The 19,724-nt window shown below is 47.0% G+C and overlaps 1 protein-coding gene across 6 annotated transcripts in view; it reads right to left on the bottom strand.

Moving 5' to 3' along the window:
* Positions 1-19,724, bottom strand: part of FAM13A (family with sequence similarity 13 member A) — a 353,932-nt gene that overhangs the window by 70,130 nt on the left and 264,078 nt on the right. The window contains exon 1 of one of the 6 annotated variants that reach the window (XM_069743551.1): positions 1,959-2,187. The exons of the other annotated variants lie outside the window; for them this stretch is intronic. Within the exon in view, the coding sequence (XP_069599652.1) occupies positions 1,959-1,987 (29 nt within the window). The 5' untranslated portion in view covers positions 1,988-2,187. Of the gene's footprint in view, positions 1-1,958; positions 2,188-19,724 lie in introns of those variants that run through there. 6 annotated transcript variants of the gene reach the window in all.

Raw genomic sequence — 19,724 nt, forward strand, 5'->3', positions numbered from 1 at the left:
TCAAATGCAACATGAAAGACGACTGTATATTAATGCTTGCAATGTCCTAGAAGTCAGGCTGGACCCTATACGGCTATAAGATTTAATAGAAATGTTGGCCGCAAGCACTCAAGTGGACAACGCTATTAATATGAGTTGACTACAATCTGTGCCAGCTTTCTGCCAACTGCTGCCCTAGCATTACCTAGCTGTCAGAAACGCTGGCTCTTATTGTACAGGAGCATCACATGCTATAGTGACAATGCTAAGCAGAGTAATGCAAAACAAAAACTCACTTATCAAGGAACTGAATTGACCAATGACGTCAGCGTTTTGTCTCGTATGCAAAAAAAAATAGAGGATTTTTATCAGTGTTTGGAGCAGATTTTCATCAGGGTCTGGTCAGTTTTTATCAGTGTTTCATCTGTTTCTTCGATACAATAAAAATGTCTCTAGAGGTTCTCCTACCAGTGAAAATAATAAAGCGCATAGATTGCTTCCACATGGTGGCCAATTTTTTCATTTTGCATTGGGGAGTTTGCCCTGTGACTCGGATGAAAATCTGACAGGTCTCTGTGTTTTGGTGGGGACTAGTGATGAGCAAACATGCCTGGATAAGGTGTTATCTGAGCATGCTCGGGTGCTAACAGTGTCTTTGGCGTGTTCGAACAATATGTTTGAGTCCCCGCAGCTGTCGAAACACATGCATGGACTGCCTGTTTGTTAGGCAGGACATGAACATATTAACACCTTATCTGAGCACATTCGCTCATCACTAGTGAGGACCACTTGGTTTGCATGAATATAGAGAAATGAAACTGGCTCACAGTCTATAATGAGTACACGTTCTAAAGAAAAACCCATCATGGATAGCACTCATATGTGAAAACCTGAGATCTGAATGAGGCCTATACACACGGTAGTTTCCAGGATCATCACTAGGCAAACTGGCAGCACCGCATAACCAGAATCGGAATTCTGCAAGGTGAATAGCACGGATCTATTCTGCGACAAAGCTGTCAGTCTTCACTCTAGTAAAATAAATCAGAGTTTAAATGCTCAGCAACGACCACCGTCCTATAAGGAAATACTGGGAATCTGATGTCCCGGCCCTATCCTGCTTTTCCACTCTCTGACCTGTGTATGCATACTGTTGCTGGGCAGTCAATGGCAATAGTTTCCCCCCACCCAACCCCCTTGGATAAAAATTCCTCCTACTGTCATCAATATTACACTGTATAGGAATCACAGCAGGGAAAAGTAAAGGTTTATGCTCGGGCCTCCCGCTCGCTGCACTGCATCATCTTCCTAGACATTTTGTTGCTGTGTGTCAGGAAGTAAACAAGATGAAAAGCAAGCCAGCAACTGTAAGGCAGTGGCACTGCGGAGGGTCTCCAGCGCAGCCCCCCGCACCTGCCTGCGGTATACCACTGCACTCATCATATGCTGCATACAGACAGCAGGGACACACCGATGGATTCCTGCTTGTTAAAATCAATAGCAAACACTCTGGCTTTTAATATCAGAATTACATATTAAAGTTAGACGTCTATAGAATTTGATCGTATGCTCGGAAATAGATCTCCGATGAAATAAAATGCCGCTAAACATATGTAATATATAGATATATGTGACACAGATTTCTATATAAATCTACAGCTCAGGATGTGATAAATACAGGAATTAAGGTTCCATTCTGGTGCTAGGATTCTGTATACTGTTCCCTAACAACATGATGTCCACAGACGACAACATCAAACGCACAGTCGCCATCTGCTCCCCACAATTCTTGCCGCAGAATTCATTCTCAGCACGCGTGTGCGATAAAAGCAGAAAACGACAACAAACAACGACATGGAACAGATCATGTCATGAAACAAAATCATGAGCACAAGAAGCCATAGTGAGAAACGTACACAATAATAACATATGTGTATTGACATCAGACAGTAAAGGTGGAGGAGGGAGAGAACATATACCTTTGCAGAGACATGAGTTCACAGGCCATCCCAGTGAGAAGGAGCCAGTGCTGAGGATCCTGTGTGCCCAGCAGCCTGCCTGCACTGCCTGCTGCCTGCCTGCTCACCAGCCCAGACACCGCCTTCTCCTTGTTCCACTGAGAACAGGGCGGAACAGCAATGTGGAGGAAAGGAGGGATGAGGAGAGCCCCTTAAATGCTGGATGTCTGCGCCCTGTCCCCCTCCTTCTGCAGGCAGGCAGGAAATGTAGCTGTCAGGAGGCCTTCACTGGAGCCTGCCCCCTTCCAGCCTGGCCTGTCACTCAGCCGGCAGCACCAATGGCTGCTGCTCCACACAGCCTCCTGGATGGGAAGCGCCCAGCAACAGTACAGTCATCATTAGCCAGCTCACTAGGCCTCATTCCCCCTAGTAGTAGTGCACATGCTATGTTCCTATTTACCCAGGAAATCTAGCCAAGGATGCCTTACCACTGCTTACTAGAAAGCCAGGGAAAAATTCTGGCCACAAATCGGAGCAGATGTTGTTGCATATTTCGCCCCACTCCATTTACGAAATCCTCACTGAAAGTCCACACAAGAATGATTTATTTTCTGTAATGTGTAATTATCTGTAGCATAAATCTGCACTGTGCGAACGTGGCCTAATATTTAGTGCATGTGGCCACAGGGCCGATTTTCTGCCCAGACTTTGTCTAGTACATCAACAACACAAAATTCTGACTAAAATATACACCTACAACGTTTGTCTTTTTTGCTCATACCCTCAAGAACGAATTTATGATGCTCCCATCAAGTAAAAAAAGACCCCAATTACCATGAGATAAAGATGGATACCGTCACTTCACAGCATTTGTGCCCGACTGCATTACAAATGTATAGCACGAAGACTGTCAGGTGCTAAAATGACAACTGACCCTTTGTTTACACAGGATTTTACGGACTGTGTGTGAGTTCATTACACCAAAGGCGCTGATTCACCATTTACATGTCTTTTAAAGAAGTTGTCCACTACAATATATATATATATATATATTTTCATAAATCTTGCTATTATGTGCCACTGAAAACATCCACTGTGTTTATTTTAGCAATATTACCTTTTATCATGCTGTAGCAGCACATCTTCAGTGCTGGATCCAGCTCTCATGGGGTTAATCGACAACTTCCTTTCTCCTGAGTTATTGTGCTCTAATACTACAAGTTCCATGATGCTTTGCACTGCCACTAAGCCCGAACCTAGCACACCCACTCCAAAAACACACCCAAACCCCTCCCTCCTCTCTCTTCAAAAAGATTTGTGGTGTCATTTCTGTCCAACTCCTCTTTTACATTTGTCCAACCCACACTCCATTACACACAGATAGATAGGTAGATAGATAGATATGTATCTATGTCTATTTATATTGATATGTCCATATCCATGTTTCTAAACCCCTTCACCCCGGAGCTTTTTTCGTTTATCGCTCCCCTTCTTTCCAGAGCCATAATGTTTCCGTCAATATGGCCATGTGAGGGCTAGTTTTTTGCGGTATAAGTTCTACTTTTGAACGACACCATTGATTTTACCATGTTGTGTAACAGAAAATGTGAAAAAAAATCAAAGTGCAATGAAATTGCAAAAAAAGTGCAATCCCACACTTGTTTTTTGCTTGGCTTTTTTGCTAGGTTCACTAAATGCTAAGGCTGTGTGCACAGGTTGCGAATTTGATTGCAGATCCGCAGGGTATTTTGCTGCACAGAATTGCATCAAATCCGCAGTGTAGTGCACAACCAATGTAAGTCTATGGGAGCCGCAGACTTGTTGTGCACATGCTGCGGAAAAAACTGCACCGAAACGCAGTTTTTTTTCCCGCAGCATGTCACTTCTTTTGTGCCGAACTGCAGCGTTTCTGCACCCTTAGACTTTCATTGAGTCTGGCACATCCACAGCAAAACCACAGATGTAAAAAAGATGTGCAGTGTTTCTGCAGATGTGGGTCCGAGAAACGCTGCAGTTCGGGAGGAGGGAACTGTGTGTGCGGTGACTGTGTGCGGGCGGGGTCTGCGGGCTGCTCGGATGTGTGCGGTCGGAGTCTGTGGGCTGTTCGGATGTGTGTGGCGCTGTGCTGGACTGTTCAGGTGTGTGCAAGGTCTGCGGGCTGTTCAGATGTGTGCGGCGCTGTGCGGGACTGTTCGGGTGTGTGCGAGACTGTTCGGGTGTGTGCAGGCAGGGTCTGCGGGCTATTCGGATGTGTGCGGCGCTGTGCGGGACTGTTCAGGTGTGTGCGGGGTGTGCGGGACTGTCAGATGTGCGCGGCGCTGTGCGGGACTGTGCTGGTGTGTGCCTGGCTGCTCTGGTGTGTGCGGGACTGTTCAGATGTGTGCGGTGCTGTGCGGGACTGTTCGGGTGTGTGCGGGACTGTTTGGGGTGTGTGCATGCAGGGTCTGCGGGCTATTCGGATGTGTGCGACGCTGTGCGGGACTGTTCAGGTGTGCGCGGCGCTGTGCGGGACTGTGCTGGTGTGTGCCTGGCTGCTCTGGTGTGTGCGGCGCTGTGCGGGACTGTTCAGATGTGTGCGGGTGTGCGCGGGACTGCACGGGTGTGCGCGGGACTGCGCAGGGTTGCGCGGGACTGTTCGGGTGTGCGCGGGACTGTTTGGGTGTGTGCGGGACTGTTCGGGTGTGTGCGGGGCTGTGCGGGGGGTCTTTTAGGGTGTGTGTGCAGGCATTATCCGATGGGACAAGTACGCAGCATCCAATCTGCAGCTAATTTGGATGTAATCCGGACCCTACACTACCCACTATCTATATGTAGATCTGTCTATCCATTTCATCTATCATCTATCTGTCTATCTGTGTGTAATGGAGTGTGGGTTAGACAAATGTAAAAGAGGAGGTTGGACAATAATGACATCACAAATATTTTTTTGCTCAATAATACATCTTTATTTAGCTTTCAAAAAAAGCATACACAAACTCACAAAAACCGCGCAAAAAAAAATTAAAAAAATGCATCAAAACTGCACCAAAAACTGCATCAAAACCGCACCAAAAACTGCATAAAAAAGCATCAAAAACCTTAATCAAAACCACGCAAAAAAACAGCACCAAATATTGCAGCAAAAACTGAATCAAAACTGCTCAAAAAATGCACCAAGAACTGCATCAAAACTGCACAAAAAACCCGCATTAAAACTGCGATAAAAAAGTGAAAAAATGCATAAAAAACACAGCTGCATTTTCTGCAAGGAGATGCAGATTTTGTGCAGAAAATTCTGCACCCAAATCTGCAACGTGTGTACACAGCATAAAACTGACCTACCATTATGATTCTCCAGGTCATTAAGAGTTCATAAAGGCACAGATGATTGGCCTCGGGGAGACCAAAACATTCAACACCGCGGAGACACCATCACGTGTTTCTCAACGCAGTGATTCCAGAACACTGCCCCCATCCCTTATGGGAAATAAACAGATGCAAGTAAAGAAGCTGCGGAGACACCATCACGTGTTTCTCGACGCAAGCAGTGAATAGCCAGGCCTTTCCCCGAGAAGGAACAACCACGGGAAGGGCAGCATCCTATGAAGGAAAGCCACCTATGCCAAGCATGGTATCCATCCACAGACAGCTGTTTTGGGGTTTTTGCCCCTCATCAGTGTGGAGTAGGAATCTGGCTATTCCATCGGGTGATGTCACTGCTCTATAGGACCTTCAGTGACACACTGACAGGAGACAATGGCTCCTGCAGTGCATCACTGAGGTTACTATAGTTCAGAGTCTCACTTTATGACAAAAGCTGCGTGGGAACTTTCTCACACAGCAATGCCAAAAGTGAGACTAGGGACTATTTTCTCACAGGGGCGTAGGAATACATTGTGGGGAATACATTGTGGAAGGATACCCTCCATCATTGTATTCCTGGAGCCCCTGGAGAGCGGTCGCATCAGCTGATGCTGCTGCTATCCACGGGAGATCGTCATGGGACACTCGTTTTAATTGGATTTCTGCGGATCAGGGAGTATAGTGTTTGTTTATTATTTTAATATTTTTTACAGGTGACACTGGCTTCAGGGATCAAAGTGACAAGTGATGGTGACTATGTAATCTATGTTATATGTACTGTATGTCTATATGTATGTTGTATGTATGTACTGTATGTATGTACTGTATGTGGCATGTTGGATGTCGTATGTTGCATGTCGCATGTTGTCACATGTCGCATGTTGTCACATGTCGCATGTTGTCACATGTCGCATGGTGCATGTCGCATGGTGCATGTCACATGGTGCATGTCACATGGTGCATGTCACATGTCGCATGGGGCATGTGCTGTATGTGTAATGTATGTTGTATGTATGTATGTACTGTATATGTGTGTATGTGTTTTTTTTTTACATTCAACACATTAGCCGGATGCTGGGACTACTACTGCCCCATCATTGGGTAATGTGTCACTCACTGTCACTGTAGCAGGCAGGGCCCAATGGGATGTAGTCCCATCGGATGATGCCTGCACACAGAGACACACACACTAATGACCCCACTGCACAGCCCCGCAGACCCCCGCCCGCACACTCCAGCACCTTCGGCAGATTCACTGCGCAGGCCCCCACCCCCCGCCACCACCACCACCGAACTGGCCGCCGCCACCACCACCGCACCGGCTGAACATCTAAGCACATGAGAGCGGCCGGCCAGCAGACCCCAGCCCCGCCCGCAGATCCCAGCACAGCCCGCCCCCAGCACAGCCCCGCAGACAGCCCCCAGCCCCACCCACAGCCCAGTCTTGAGTGACTGCTGTCTGTGGAGGCTGGACACGCCAGCTGCTGACGTCACGTCAATTTCCAGAATCTAGAAATTGACATGACGTCGGCGGAAATTAGCGGTGGCTGCAGCCTGGAGGTCACGTGACACGGACTCAGCCGCCGCCATAGCGCCGATCACAGGTGAAAACGGCAACAGAAGGTATTTATAAAATTCATTAGGGGCCCCGGGGGGATACATTGGGGGTTAACTTAAAGTAGTGGACAACCCCTTTAAGCTATTTTTGTCACTTTTTTGGCACACAGGCAAGTTGATAAATTTTTAATTTTTGAAGTAGAGCTGCTAATTTTTTGCCTTTAACTTTTTACAGTTAGGCTATGTGCACAAGTTGCGGATTTTGCTGCGGATTCGCAGGGGCTTTCCATGCGTTTACAGTACAATGTAAACCTATGGAAAACGCAATCCGCAGTGCCCATGCTGCGGAAAATACCGGGCGGAAACGCTGCGGTTTACATTCCGCAGCATGTCAATTCTTTGTGCGGATTCCGCAGCGGTTTACACCTGCTCCTCAATAGGATTCCGCAGGTGTAAAACCGCAGGTGGAATCCGAACAAAATCCACGGTAATTCCGCAGTAAATCCGCAGGTAAAACGCAGCGCCGACCAAAGCAGCGGGGGGAACGGGCAGAGGTGAGTATTTTTTTTTAATGTTGGGCCTATTATACTGTATGAAGCTCTGATGTCTGGATTCCTGGGTGAATGTGGACACCTCTCTCAGTAATGTCTGAATTGATGGGTTGGTAGGAACCTGCTGTGATTAAAATCACATGTTAACCCCTTCATGACCCAGCCTATTTTGACCTTAAAGACCTTGCCGTTTTTTGCAATTCTGACCAGTGTCCCTTTATGAGGTAATAACTCAGGAACGCTTCAACGGATCCTAGCGGTTCTGAGATTGTTTTTTCGTGACATATTGGGCTTCATGTTAGTGGTAAATTTAGGTCAATAAATTCTGCGTTTATTTGTGATAAAAACGGAAATTTGGCGAAAATTTTGAAAATTTCGCAATTTTCACATTTTGAATTTTTATTCTGTTAAACCAGAGAGATATGTGACACAAAATAGTTAATAAATAACATTTCCCACATGTTTACTTTACATCAGCACAATTTTGGAAACAAAATTTTTTTTTGTTAGGAAGTTATAAGGGTTAAAATTTGACCAGCGATTTGTCATTTTTACAACGAAATTTACAAAACCATTTTTTTTAGGGACCACCTCACATTTGAAGTCAGTTTGAGGGGTCTATATGGCTGAAAATACCCAAAAGTGACACCATTCTAAAAACTGCACCCCTCAAGGTACTCAAAACCACATTCAAGAAGTTTATTAACCCTTCAGGTGCTTCACAGCAGCAGAAGCAACATGGAAGGAAAAAATGAACATTTAACTTTTTAGTCACAAAAATTATCTTTTAGCAACAATTTTTTTATTTTCCCAATGGTAAAAGGAGAAACTGAACCACGAAAGTTGTTGTCCAATTTGTCCTGAGTACGCTGATACCTCATATGTGGGGGTAAACCACTGTTTGGGCGCACGGCAGGGCTTGGAAGGGAAGGAGCGCCATTTGACTTTTTGAATCAAAAATTGGCTCCACTCTTTAGCGGACACCATGTCACGTTTGGAGAGCCCCCGTGTGCCTAAAAATTGGAGCTCCCCCACAAGTGACCCCATTTTGGAAACTAGACGCCCCAAGGAACTTATCTAGATGCATAGTGAGCACTTTGAACCCCCAGGTGCTTCACAAATTAATCCGTAAAAATGAAAAAGTACTTTTTTTTCACAAAAAAATTCTTTTAGCCTCAATTTTTTCATTTTCACATGGGCAGTAGGGTAAAATGGATCCTAAAATGTGTTGGGCAATTTCTCCTGAGTACACCAATACCTCACATGTGGGGGTAAACCACTGTTTGGGCACATGGTAAGGCTCGGAAGGGAAGGAGCGCCATTTGACTTTTTGAATGAAAAATTATTTCCATCGTTAGCGGACACCATGTCGCGTTTGGAGAGCTCCTGTGTGCCTAAACATTGGCGCTCCCCCACAAGTGACCCCATTTTGGAAACTAGACCCCCCAAGGAACTTATTTAGATGCCTAGTGAGCACTTTAAACCCTCAGGTGCTTCACAAATTGATCTGTAAAAATGAAAAAGTACTTTTTTTTCACAAAAAAATTCTTTTCGCCTCAATTTTTTCATTTTCACATGGGCAGTAGGGTAAAATGGATCATAAAATTTGTTGGGCAATTTCTCCCGAGTACGTCGATACCTCATATGTGGGGGTAAACCACTGTTTGGGCACTCGGCAGGGCTCGGAAGGGAAGGCGCGCCATTTGACTTTTTGAATGGAAAATTAGCTCCAATTGTTAGCGGACACCATGTCGCGTTTGGAGAGCCCCTGTGTGCCTAAACATTGGAGCTCCCCCACAAATGACCCCATTTTGGAAACTAGACCCCCCAAGGAACTTATCTAGATGCATATTGAGCACTTTAAACCCCCAGGTGCTTCACAGAAGTTTATAACGCAGAGCCATGAAAATAAAAAATAATTTTTCTTTCCTCAAAAATGATTTTTTAGCCTGGAATTTCCTATTTTGCCAAGGATAATAGGAGAATTTGGACCCCAAATATTGTTGTCCTGTTTGTCCTGAGTACGCAGATACCCAATATGTGGGGGTAAACCACTGTTTGGGCGCACGGCAGGGCTTGGAAGGGATGGCACGCCATTTGGCTTTTTAAATGGAAAATTAGCTCCAATCATTAGCGGACACCATGTCACGTTTGGAGAGCCCCTGTGTGCCTAAACATTGGAGATCCCCCAGAAATGACACCATTTTGGAAACTAGACCCCCAAAGGAACTAATCTAGATGTGTGGTGAGGACTTTGAACCCCCAAGTGCTTCACAGAAGTTTATAACGCAGAGCCATGAAAAAAAAAAAAAAATTATTTTCTCAAAAATGATCTTTTAGCCTGCAATTTTTTATTTTCCCAAGGGTAACAGGAGAAATTTGACCCCAAAAGTTGTTGTCCAGTTTCTCCTGAGTACGATGATACCCCATATGTGGGGGTAAATCACTGTTTGGGCACATGCCGGGGCTCGGAAGTGAAGTAGTGACGTTTTGAAATGCAGACTTTGATGGAATGCTTTGTGGGCGTCACGTTGCGTTTGCAGAGCCCCTGATGTGGCTTAACAGTAGAAACCCCCCACAAGTGACCCCATTTTGGAAACTAGACCCCCAAAGGAACTTATCTAGATGTGTGGTGAGCACTTTGAACCCCCAAGTGCTTCATAGAAGTTTATAATGCAGAGCCGTGAAAATAATAAATACGTTTTCTTTCCTCAAAAATAATTATTTAGCCCAGAATTTTTTATTTTCCCAAGGGTTACAGAAGAAATTGGACCCCAAAAGTTGTTGTCCAGTTTCTCCTGAGTACGCTGATACCCCATATGTGGGGGTAAACCACTGTTTGGGCACATGCCGAGGGTCGGAAGTGAAGTAGTGACGTTTTGAAATGCAGACTTTGATGGAATGCTCTGCGGGCGTCACGTTGCGTTTGCAGAGCCCCTGATGTGGCTTAACAGTAGAAACCCCCCACAAGTGACCGCATTTTGGAAACTAGACCCCGAAAGGAACTTATCTAGATGTGTGGTGAGCACTTTGAACCCCCAAGTGCTTCATAGAAGTTTATAATGCAGAGCCGTGAAAATAATAAATACGTTTTCTTTCCTCAAAAATAATTATTTAGCCCAGAATTTTTTAATTTTCCCAAGGGTAACAGGAGAAATTTGACCCCAATATTTGTTGTCCAGTTTCTCCTGAGTACGGTGATACCCCATATGTGGGGGTAAACTACTGTTTGGGCACATGCCGGGGCTTGGAATTGAAGTAGTGACGTTTTGAAATGCAGACTTTGATGGAATGCTCTGCGGGCGTCACGTTGCGTTTGCAGAGCCCCTGGTGTGCCTAAACAGTAGAAACCCCCACAAGTGACCCCATTTTAGAAATTAGACCCCCCAAGGAACTTATCTAGATATGTGGTGAGCACTTTGAACCCCCAAGTGCTTCACAGACGTTTACAACGCAGAGCCGTGAAAATAAAAAATCATTTTTCTTTCCTCAAAAATTATGTTTTAGCAAGCATTTTTTTTGATTCACAAGGGTAACAGGAGAAATTGGACCCCAGTAATTGTTGCGCAGTTTGTCCTGAGTATGCTGGTACCCCATATGTGGGGGTAAACCACTGTTTGGGCACACGTCAGGGCTCGGAAGTGAGGGAGCACCATTTGACTTTTTGAATACGAGATTGGCTGGAATCAATGGTGGCGCCATGTTGCGTTTGGAGACCCCTGATGTGCCTAAACAGTGGTAACCCCTCAATTCTACCTCCAACACTAACCCCAACACACCCCTAACCCTAATCCCAACTGTAGCCATAACCTTAAATACAACCCTAACCACAACCCTAATTCCAACCCTAACCCTAAGGCTATGTGCCCACGTTGCGGATTCGTGTGAGATATTTTCGCACCATTTTTGAAAAATCCGCGGGTAAAAGGCACTGCGATTTACCTGCGGATTTTCCGCGGATTTCCAGTGTTTTTTGTGCGGATTTCACCTGCGGATTCCTATTGAGGAACAGGTGTAAAACGCTGCGGAATCCGCACAAAGAATTGACATGCTGCGGAAAATACAACGCAGCGTTTCCGCGCGGTATTTTCCGCACCATGGGCACAGCGGATTTGGTTTTTCATATGTTTACATGGTACTGTAAACCTGATTGAACACTGCTGCGGATCCGCAGCCAAATCCGCACCGTGTGCACATAGCCTAATTCTAAAGGTATGTGCACACGCTGCGGAAAACGCTGCGGATCCGCAGCAGTTTCCCATGAGTTTACAGTTCAATGTAAACCTACGGGAAACAAAAATCGCTGTGCCCATGCTGCGGAAAAACTGCACGGAAACGCAGCGGTTTACATTCCGCAGCATGTCACTTCTTTGTGCGGATTCCGCAGCGGTTTTACAACTGCTCAAATAGAAAATCGCAGTTGTAAAACCGCAGTGAAATGCGCAGAAAAACCGCGGTAAATCCGCCATAAATCCGCAGCGGTTTAGCACTGCGGATTTATCAAATCCGCAGCGGAAAAATCCGCAGAGGACCAGAATACGTGTGCACATACCGAAACCCTAACCCTACCCCTAACCCTAACCCTAACCCTACCCCTAGCCCTAACCCTAACCCTAACGATATTCTAACATTAGTGGAAAAAAAAAAATTTCTTTATTTTTTTATTGTCCCTACCTATGGGGGTGACAAAGGGGGGGGGGTCATTTATTATTTTTTTTATTTTGATCACTGAGATATAATCTCTCAGTGATCAAAATGCACTTTGGAACGAATCTGCCGGCCGGCAGATTCGGCGGGCGCACTGCGCATGCGCCCGCCATTTTGGAAGATGGCGGCGCCCAGGGAGAAGACGGACGGGACCCCGGCTGGATCGGTAAGTATGATGGGGTGGGGGGGGACCACGGGGGGGGGGGGGAATCGGAGCACGGGGGGGGGGAATCGGAGTGCGGGAGGGGTGGAACGGAGCACGGGGGGCGTGGAACGGAGCACGGGGGGGCTGGAATTGAGCACGGGGGGTGGAACGGAGCAACGGGGGGGGGGTGGATCGGAGTGCAGGGGGGGTGATTGGAGCACGGGGGGTGATTGGAGCACGGGGGGAGCGGACAAGAGCACGGGGGGGAGCGGAGCACTGGACGGAGGGGAGCCGGAGCAGTGTACCGGCCAGATCGGAGGGCTGGGGGGGCGATCGGTGGGGTGGGGTGGGGGTACACTAGTATTTCCAGCCATGGCCGATGATATTTCAGCATCGGCCATGGCTGGATTGTAATATTTCACCCGTTATAATAGGTGAAATATTACAAATCGCTCTGATTGGCAGTTTCACTTTCAACAGCCAATCAGAGCGATCGTAGCCACGAGGGGGTGAAGCCACCCCCCCTGGGCTAAACTACCACTCCCCCTGTCCCTGCAGATCGGGTGAAATGGACGTTAACCCTTTCACCCGATCTGCAGGGACGCGATCTTTCCATGACGCCGCATAGGCGTCATGGGTCGGAATGGCACCGACTTTCATGACGCCTACGTGGCGTCATGGGTCGGGAAGGGGTTAAAGGACGGAGTGCTCCATCAGAAAGCTAACATAGAAATAACAAAAAACTGACTGGCAGTTTTTTGATAATCCAGTCTCGTCTGTGAACACCAGTCATGACTTCTGACGAACAGACGTTCGTGTTTTCGAGTAAACATGTGGAACAAGCCTGTGACTTCTCAAGAGATTGAGTACCGAAATTGCTTATGGACAACTCATTCCTGACAGGCCACAGCTCCAGGCGAGACATGCCAGCATATCTGCAGCCCTCAGTCATGTACTAGGAGCGGGAACATATCAGGACCTCCATATAATTCTGATGTAAGCCGTCATCCATATTACATACTTTACCAGCACAATTATTTCAGGAAGTGCACCAGCTCACATTACCAGGAAGCTATGACAGGGATATTAATAGGGGTCACTTTATATTTACCTTGAACACATCAAACTCTGTCTTAAGCCAACATCATTTCTTTAAAAGGTCAGAATTAGAGATGAGCGAACCTTTCAAGGTTCGGTTGGTCGAACGTACCGATGATCATCGAACATTTCCGAATCCCGTTGAATTCAATGGGAGGCTAAACCAAATGCATAGACAACACCTTAAGGGGAGGGCAAAAAGATTCCCAAACAGCTAAAATTAGGGGCAGTAACCAGGAAAAGTGGCATCAATTGTACAAATAGTATAATTCAGCAGCATGGATGCATGGGACAGGGCTTAAGGTACCGTCACACATAACGATATCGTTAACGATATCGTTGCTTTTTGTGACGTAGCAACGATATCGTTAACGAAATCGTTATGTGTGACAGCGACCAACGATCAGGCCCCTGCTGGGAGATCGTTGGTCGCTGGGGAAAGTCCAGGACTTTATTTCATCGCTGGATCTTCCGCTGACATCGCTGGATTGGCGTGTGTGACGCCGATTCAGCGATGTCTTCACTGGTAACCAGGGTAAACATCGGGTTACTAAGCGCAGGGCCGCGCTAAGTAACCCGATGTTTACCCTGGTTACCAATGTAAAAGTAAAAAAAAAAAACACTACATACTCACATTCCTGTCACGTTCCTCAGCGTCAGCTTCCCTGCGTCCCCCAGTGTCAGCGCCGGCCGGCCGTAAAGCAAAGCACAGCGGTGATGTCACCGCTCTGCTTTCCGGCAAGCGTGCTTACACAGAGCAGGGAAGCTGAGGCCGGGGGACGCGACAGGAATGTAAGTATGGTGTTTTTTTTTTTTACTTTAACAATGGTAACCAGGGTAAACATCGAGTTACTAAGCGCGGCCCTGCGCTTAGTAACCCGATGTTTACCCTGGTTACCCGGGGACTTCGGGATCGTTGGTCGCTGGAGAGCTGTCTATGTGACAGCTCTCCAGCGACCAAACAGCGACGCTGCAGCGATCGGGATCGTTGTCTAGATCGCTGCAGCGTCGCTTAATGTGACGGTACCTTTAGATCAGCATTTCTAGCTGAAACATTGATCAGTAACAGGTGGATGAGTGAAAAGTGTAGGCCTGGTGGTCTGCCAAATTCAGGCAAAAAGGATGGAGACCCAACTTGGAATCCAAACATTTCCCAAAATTAGGGGCACACACCAGGAACAGTTGTATCAATTGACCCACAGTGGGAATGTGATAATGGCACAGCAACAGTCAGCCATGAGTCATGCATGAGGTATCAGGGTCTGGGCCAGCATTTAGAGCTTTGAATTGAAGTTTCAATTAAGACGAGGTGGGTGAGGGAACAGTGTAAGGGTATGTGCACACACTGCACATTTTGGGATTTTGGTGCGGATCTGCAGTGTTTCCGCAGCTGCGAATCTGCAGCTGCGGATCTGCAGCGGTTTCCCATAAGTTTACAGTGCCATGTTAACCTATGGGAAACTAAATCCGCAGTGCACATGCTGCGGAAAAAAATCTCACGGAAATGCAGTGGTTTACATTCCGTAGCATGTCAATTCTTTGTGCGGATTCCGCTGCGGTTTTACACCTCCTCCAATGGAAAACTGCAGGTGTAAAGCCGCAGTAGAAATCGCGATAAATCCGCAGGAAAAACCGCAGCGGTTTTGCACTACGGTTTTTCCAAATCTGCTGCAGAAAAATCCGCAGTCCTCCAGAATAGGTGTGCACATACTCCAAGACTGCTGTGCTGAGAGCCCTGATACCTCATGGTGAAACACTTTTTTCCCAGCCACACTAAGGTGGCACAAACAACAGTTTCGTAGACTACTATTGGTAGACAAATGTGAGGATAGTAACACAGATATTTGACTGAAAGCGCAGGCCTGCCAATTTGGGAGCCCTATTGCTACAGGTAACACACATGAAGGAGACCCAGCTTGGAGTGCAAACATTTGAAAAAATTATTGTCACACGCCACTAAAATGGCATCAATTTCCACAGAGTAGAAACAGTATAATGGGCCTCTGACACCCTTCCACTACAGGCAACGCACCAGATGGAGACCAACTTGGAGTCTCCATATCTAAAAAAAAAAAAATATAACAGCAGCATTAGCAACAGCAGGCACAGAAGTCATGACAAAGGTATCATAGTCGGCAATAACACAAGATGCTGACATTAAAAACGACACCATCGCCTAGTCTGCCCAGTCTGAAACTGGGGTGCAAAAGTAATTGTAGATCAATGACTTGTTCATTTTGATGATAGTTAGATGGGCTACACTTTCAGGGGACAGCCGAATACACTTATCAGTCAGGACACCACCATCAGCGCTGAAGATAAGATCTAAGAGAACTCTGGCAGTTGGGCGTGACAAAACCTCCAAGGTGTAACAGGCGATCTCAGGCCAATCTCCCATTTTTGAAGAACAAAATGCCAAATGGTCCAAATTCCCTGTGATGGCATTGATGTGGAGCTCAAGATACTCCTCATCATCCTCTCCAGTCGTTCACAACATGTCAGACTTGTACTCTGTTTTGCTGGTGCACGGGCTGGTCTAAAAAATGTGTGAAACAACTTACAGAAATTGCTTATGCCAGTCACACTGCTGCTGCTAATATTTTTGCGCAGACGACTTGACGTTCCCAGGGTTGAAAGTCTATGACTGCGATTCACACTGTGTGCCTCACTACTGTCTTGGGGAAAACCACTCTTAACATTGTCTACAAGCGTGTTTCGATACCCAGCATTCACGTGTCCCTTTCCAGGAGGGGGGAAGCATCTGGCAAAATTTACTCTTGTACGGTGGAACAGTGTGGCAAACCCAGTAGTCAGTAATCCTAACAATACGGGCATTATGTTTGCAGAAAGTACAGCAAGAAGGCGCTCATGTGTCGGGAGCATCCATGTAGTCCAAGTCCATGATGTGACAACCACGGCCAACAGAGAGGAGATCATCATCCTCTTCATCTTCTGACTGTTGCATGCCCATCACCTCTTCCTCCTCCAATTGTTTTTCAGCTCCTGCACCTTCACTAACAGTTTGTCTGGTACCACGAGCCCTCCTCAATCACTGGAATCCACTCTCCCATGGCACCCGCCTGTGCGACGATAGTCCGAAACAGAGATATTGCTATCATTTCCACATTCTCCTCTGCTTCCACCTCTTCCTCTGGAACCACCAGCTCCTACCGCAGAGTATTCAAAGTGTGCTCCAGCACGTAGATGACCAGAATAGTGATGCTGGTTAAGGCATCGTCAGCGCTAACCATCTTAGTAGCCATTTCGAAACTGGGCAGAATGGTGCAGGGGTCCTTCATCTGTGCTCACTCAGCAAGTGTGATTTGCATCATGTCCGTACTGCGTTGGCCCGGGTTATTCAAAAGGACACACTGCACCAGGGCTCCTTGCTGCTGCCAAAGTCGCTGCAACATGTACAGAGTGGAATTCCAACATGTCAGCCTATGTCAAATCAAATGGTTGAAAGACCTCTTTAGAGATGACCTGCGGGATGAGATCAGCGGAAAGGAGCACACAGCGACCGTGCTTTCTGCAGCAGCACATCCAGACCGGGATACTGACAAAGAAATTGCTGTACCACCAGGTTGGGGACGCGAGCCATGTATAGCATGTGTGAGAGGTTGCCCCAGCGTAGGGCTGCCACCAGGTTGCATTGTTTTCGCACATAGCCTTCCCTGGTTACAGGTTCAGTGGAGATAGCCATTGCTCAAACTCGGCCTGGATAGCTGTCCACAACTCAACTTGAGCTATGTGACTCTGATCTTCAAGGCATATTTATTTAAAGGGAACCATGTCACTATCCCCCTCCCCCCCCCCAGGCGTTTGTAACTAAAAGAGCCACTTTGTGCAGCACTAATGCTGCATTCTGATAAGGTGGCTCTTTTAGTTCTTGTTCCTGGCACTGCTGAAAGAATCGATTTTGAAATTTGTCCCTCATACAATGAAATCGCCACAGGGGCAGGTCTTTCCCCCCTAATCCAGACTCCTCACAGCTGTCAAGCATGGCCTCTGCGCGCCAGGCGCCGCCTCCTCTTCCTTCATTAGCGTCCCCGGCGCCTGCGCTGTAAGTTCGAAGGGCAGAGCAACTGCACACGGCCGAAAAAAAAAATAACTGTGCAGGTGGCGGGGATGTTAATGAAGGAAGAGGAGGCGGCGCCCGCGCGCAGAGGCCATGATTGGCGGCTGTGGTGCGTCTGGATTAGGGGGGAAAGACCTGCCCCGTGGCGATTTCACGGTATGAGGGACAAATTTCAATAACGATTCCTTCAGCAGTGCCAGGGACCCAAACTAAAGAGCCACCTTGTCAGAATGCAGCATTACTGCTACACAAGGTGGCTCTTTTAGTTACAAACACCTGGGGGGGGGGGGGTGACAGGTTCCCTTTAAACACTGCCTGATTGCGATGAGCACTGGCTGCGCACTATAGAGGTGGGGAGGATTCTCTCTGTACTGTTGCAACGCGTGCCTCATTAAGGGAGGGGTTGAAGGTGCAGATAGAGGCACTAGAGAAGGTGAAGGAGCCAGAAGCAGTGGAGGAACTGTTAGATACAGAGGTTTATCCTGTAAGCCTTGGGGATTCAAAGACTTGTGGAGCAGCCCCTAGCCTGCCTGCCCTCACAGCCACCAGAGTCACCTAGTGTCCAGTCAGTCAGAAAGATGTAACGCCACTGCCCATGTTTGCTTGTCAGTGCTGAAATGCACCCTGACATAGATTTTTTCAGGGAACGCGTGATGTCTGCGACATGCTGGTATAATGCAGGCACAGCTTTCTTAGAGAAGTAATGCAAGGAGTTTGTATGTTCTCCCCGTGTTTGCGTGGGTTTCCTCCGGGTGCTCAGATTTCCTCCCACATTCCAAAGACTGTTATGACCTGGTGGTTAGGAGCACCCAGAATGACCTGATAATTAAACCTCATACAAGACGAGCTCTGGGATGTGGGAGCTCTGCTGACCGCAAGCCCTAATCCTATCACACACACTAAAAATAGCCGTGGAGCGCTCCTGACCAGACCTAGGCGCCTCATCGCAGCCTAAGAACTATCTAGCCCTAGAGATAGAAAAATAAAGCCTACCTTGCCTCAGAGAAATTCCCCAAAGGTAAAGGAAGCCCCCCACATATATTGACTGTGAGTAAAGAAGAAAGTCACAAACGCAGAAATGAAACAGGTTCAGCAAAGGGAGGCCAGACTTACTAAATAGACAGAGGATAGGAAAGGTAACTTTGCGATCAGCACAAAAACCTACAAAAGACCACGCAGAGTGTGCAAAAAAGACCTCCGCACCGACTCACGGTGCGGAGGGACCACTCTGCATCCCAGAGCTTCCAGCTAGCAAGACAAAATCATGAAAACCAGCTGGACAAGAAAACAGAGAACAAAATAAGACTATAAGGAACTTAGCTTCTGCAGGAGAAGGCAGGTCACCAGAGAGATCCAGGAGCGAACTGAACGAATGCAAAAACATTGACAGCTGGCATGGAGTAACGATTTGAGAGGAGTTAAACAGAGAATCCAACCAAAGGATAAACCACGTCACCTGTGTAAGGAACCTCAGAAGCAGCAGCTTCACTCATAGCCACCAGAGGGAGCCCATAGACAGAACTCGCCGAAGTACCATTCACGACCACAGAAGGGAGTTCGACAACAGAATTCACAACAGAAGACATACTGATAAGGAATTTAGATTATGAGCCCCATCGGAGACAGCAATGATAATGTGTGCAAAAACTGTAAAGCGCTGCGGAATATGTTGGGCTATATAAATTTAAAAAAAAGAAAAAGATTATTCTAAAAGAAAAAAGTAATGGCGACTGGGCAACTGGTACTGGGGGACTGCGACAGTCATCAACTTTCAGAAACTGTCTATATGAACTAGGCGGAAAGGCTGCATTTCCGTGGCCAATAAATTTGAGATGGTGGAGTTCAAGTGCTTAGCTTTGGCATGTGTAGGAGGAAACATTATTTTACCTGACCACAACTGTGGGACCGAGGGCTAGCTGCTGTGCTCAGAGAGGGTGAACAAGACAAACTGCTGGACCATGAGTAAGGTGCAGGCGGAGAGGTTATGGTGGACTGAGAAAGATGTGGTGTGCTCGGTTAAACAAAAACAACAGGCATCTCCACTTCCTTAAAAGCCGACATGTTCTCACTCATCCCGACTGTAGGGGGAAAACAAGTAGAGGTTCTGCGACCTGAGACCTATGTGAGAACACTTGCCACAGTGACAGAGGAGGAAGAAGCCATAGATGTGGTCGATTGGACGGTCAGAGGTTGGCGAGGCCCAATAGTCTGCATATTAGCGCAGTGTGATTACCAGACTAAGGCATGTTTATCACATTTGTGCCGGTTCATGCAAGTAGTAGTCAAATTATTGCAATTTTAGCATCTAC

Source organism: Ranitomeya imitator, chromosome 1 (genome assembly GCF_032444005.1).
Source record: "Ranitomeya imitator isolate aRanImi1 chromosome 1, aRanImi1.pri, whole genome shotgun sequence".
NCBI lineage: Eukaryota > Metazoa > Chordata > Amphibia > Anura > Dendrobatidae > Ranitomeya > Ranitomeya imitator.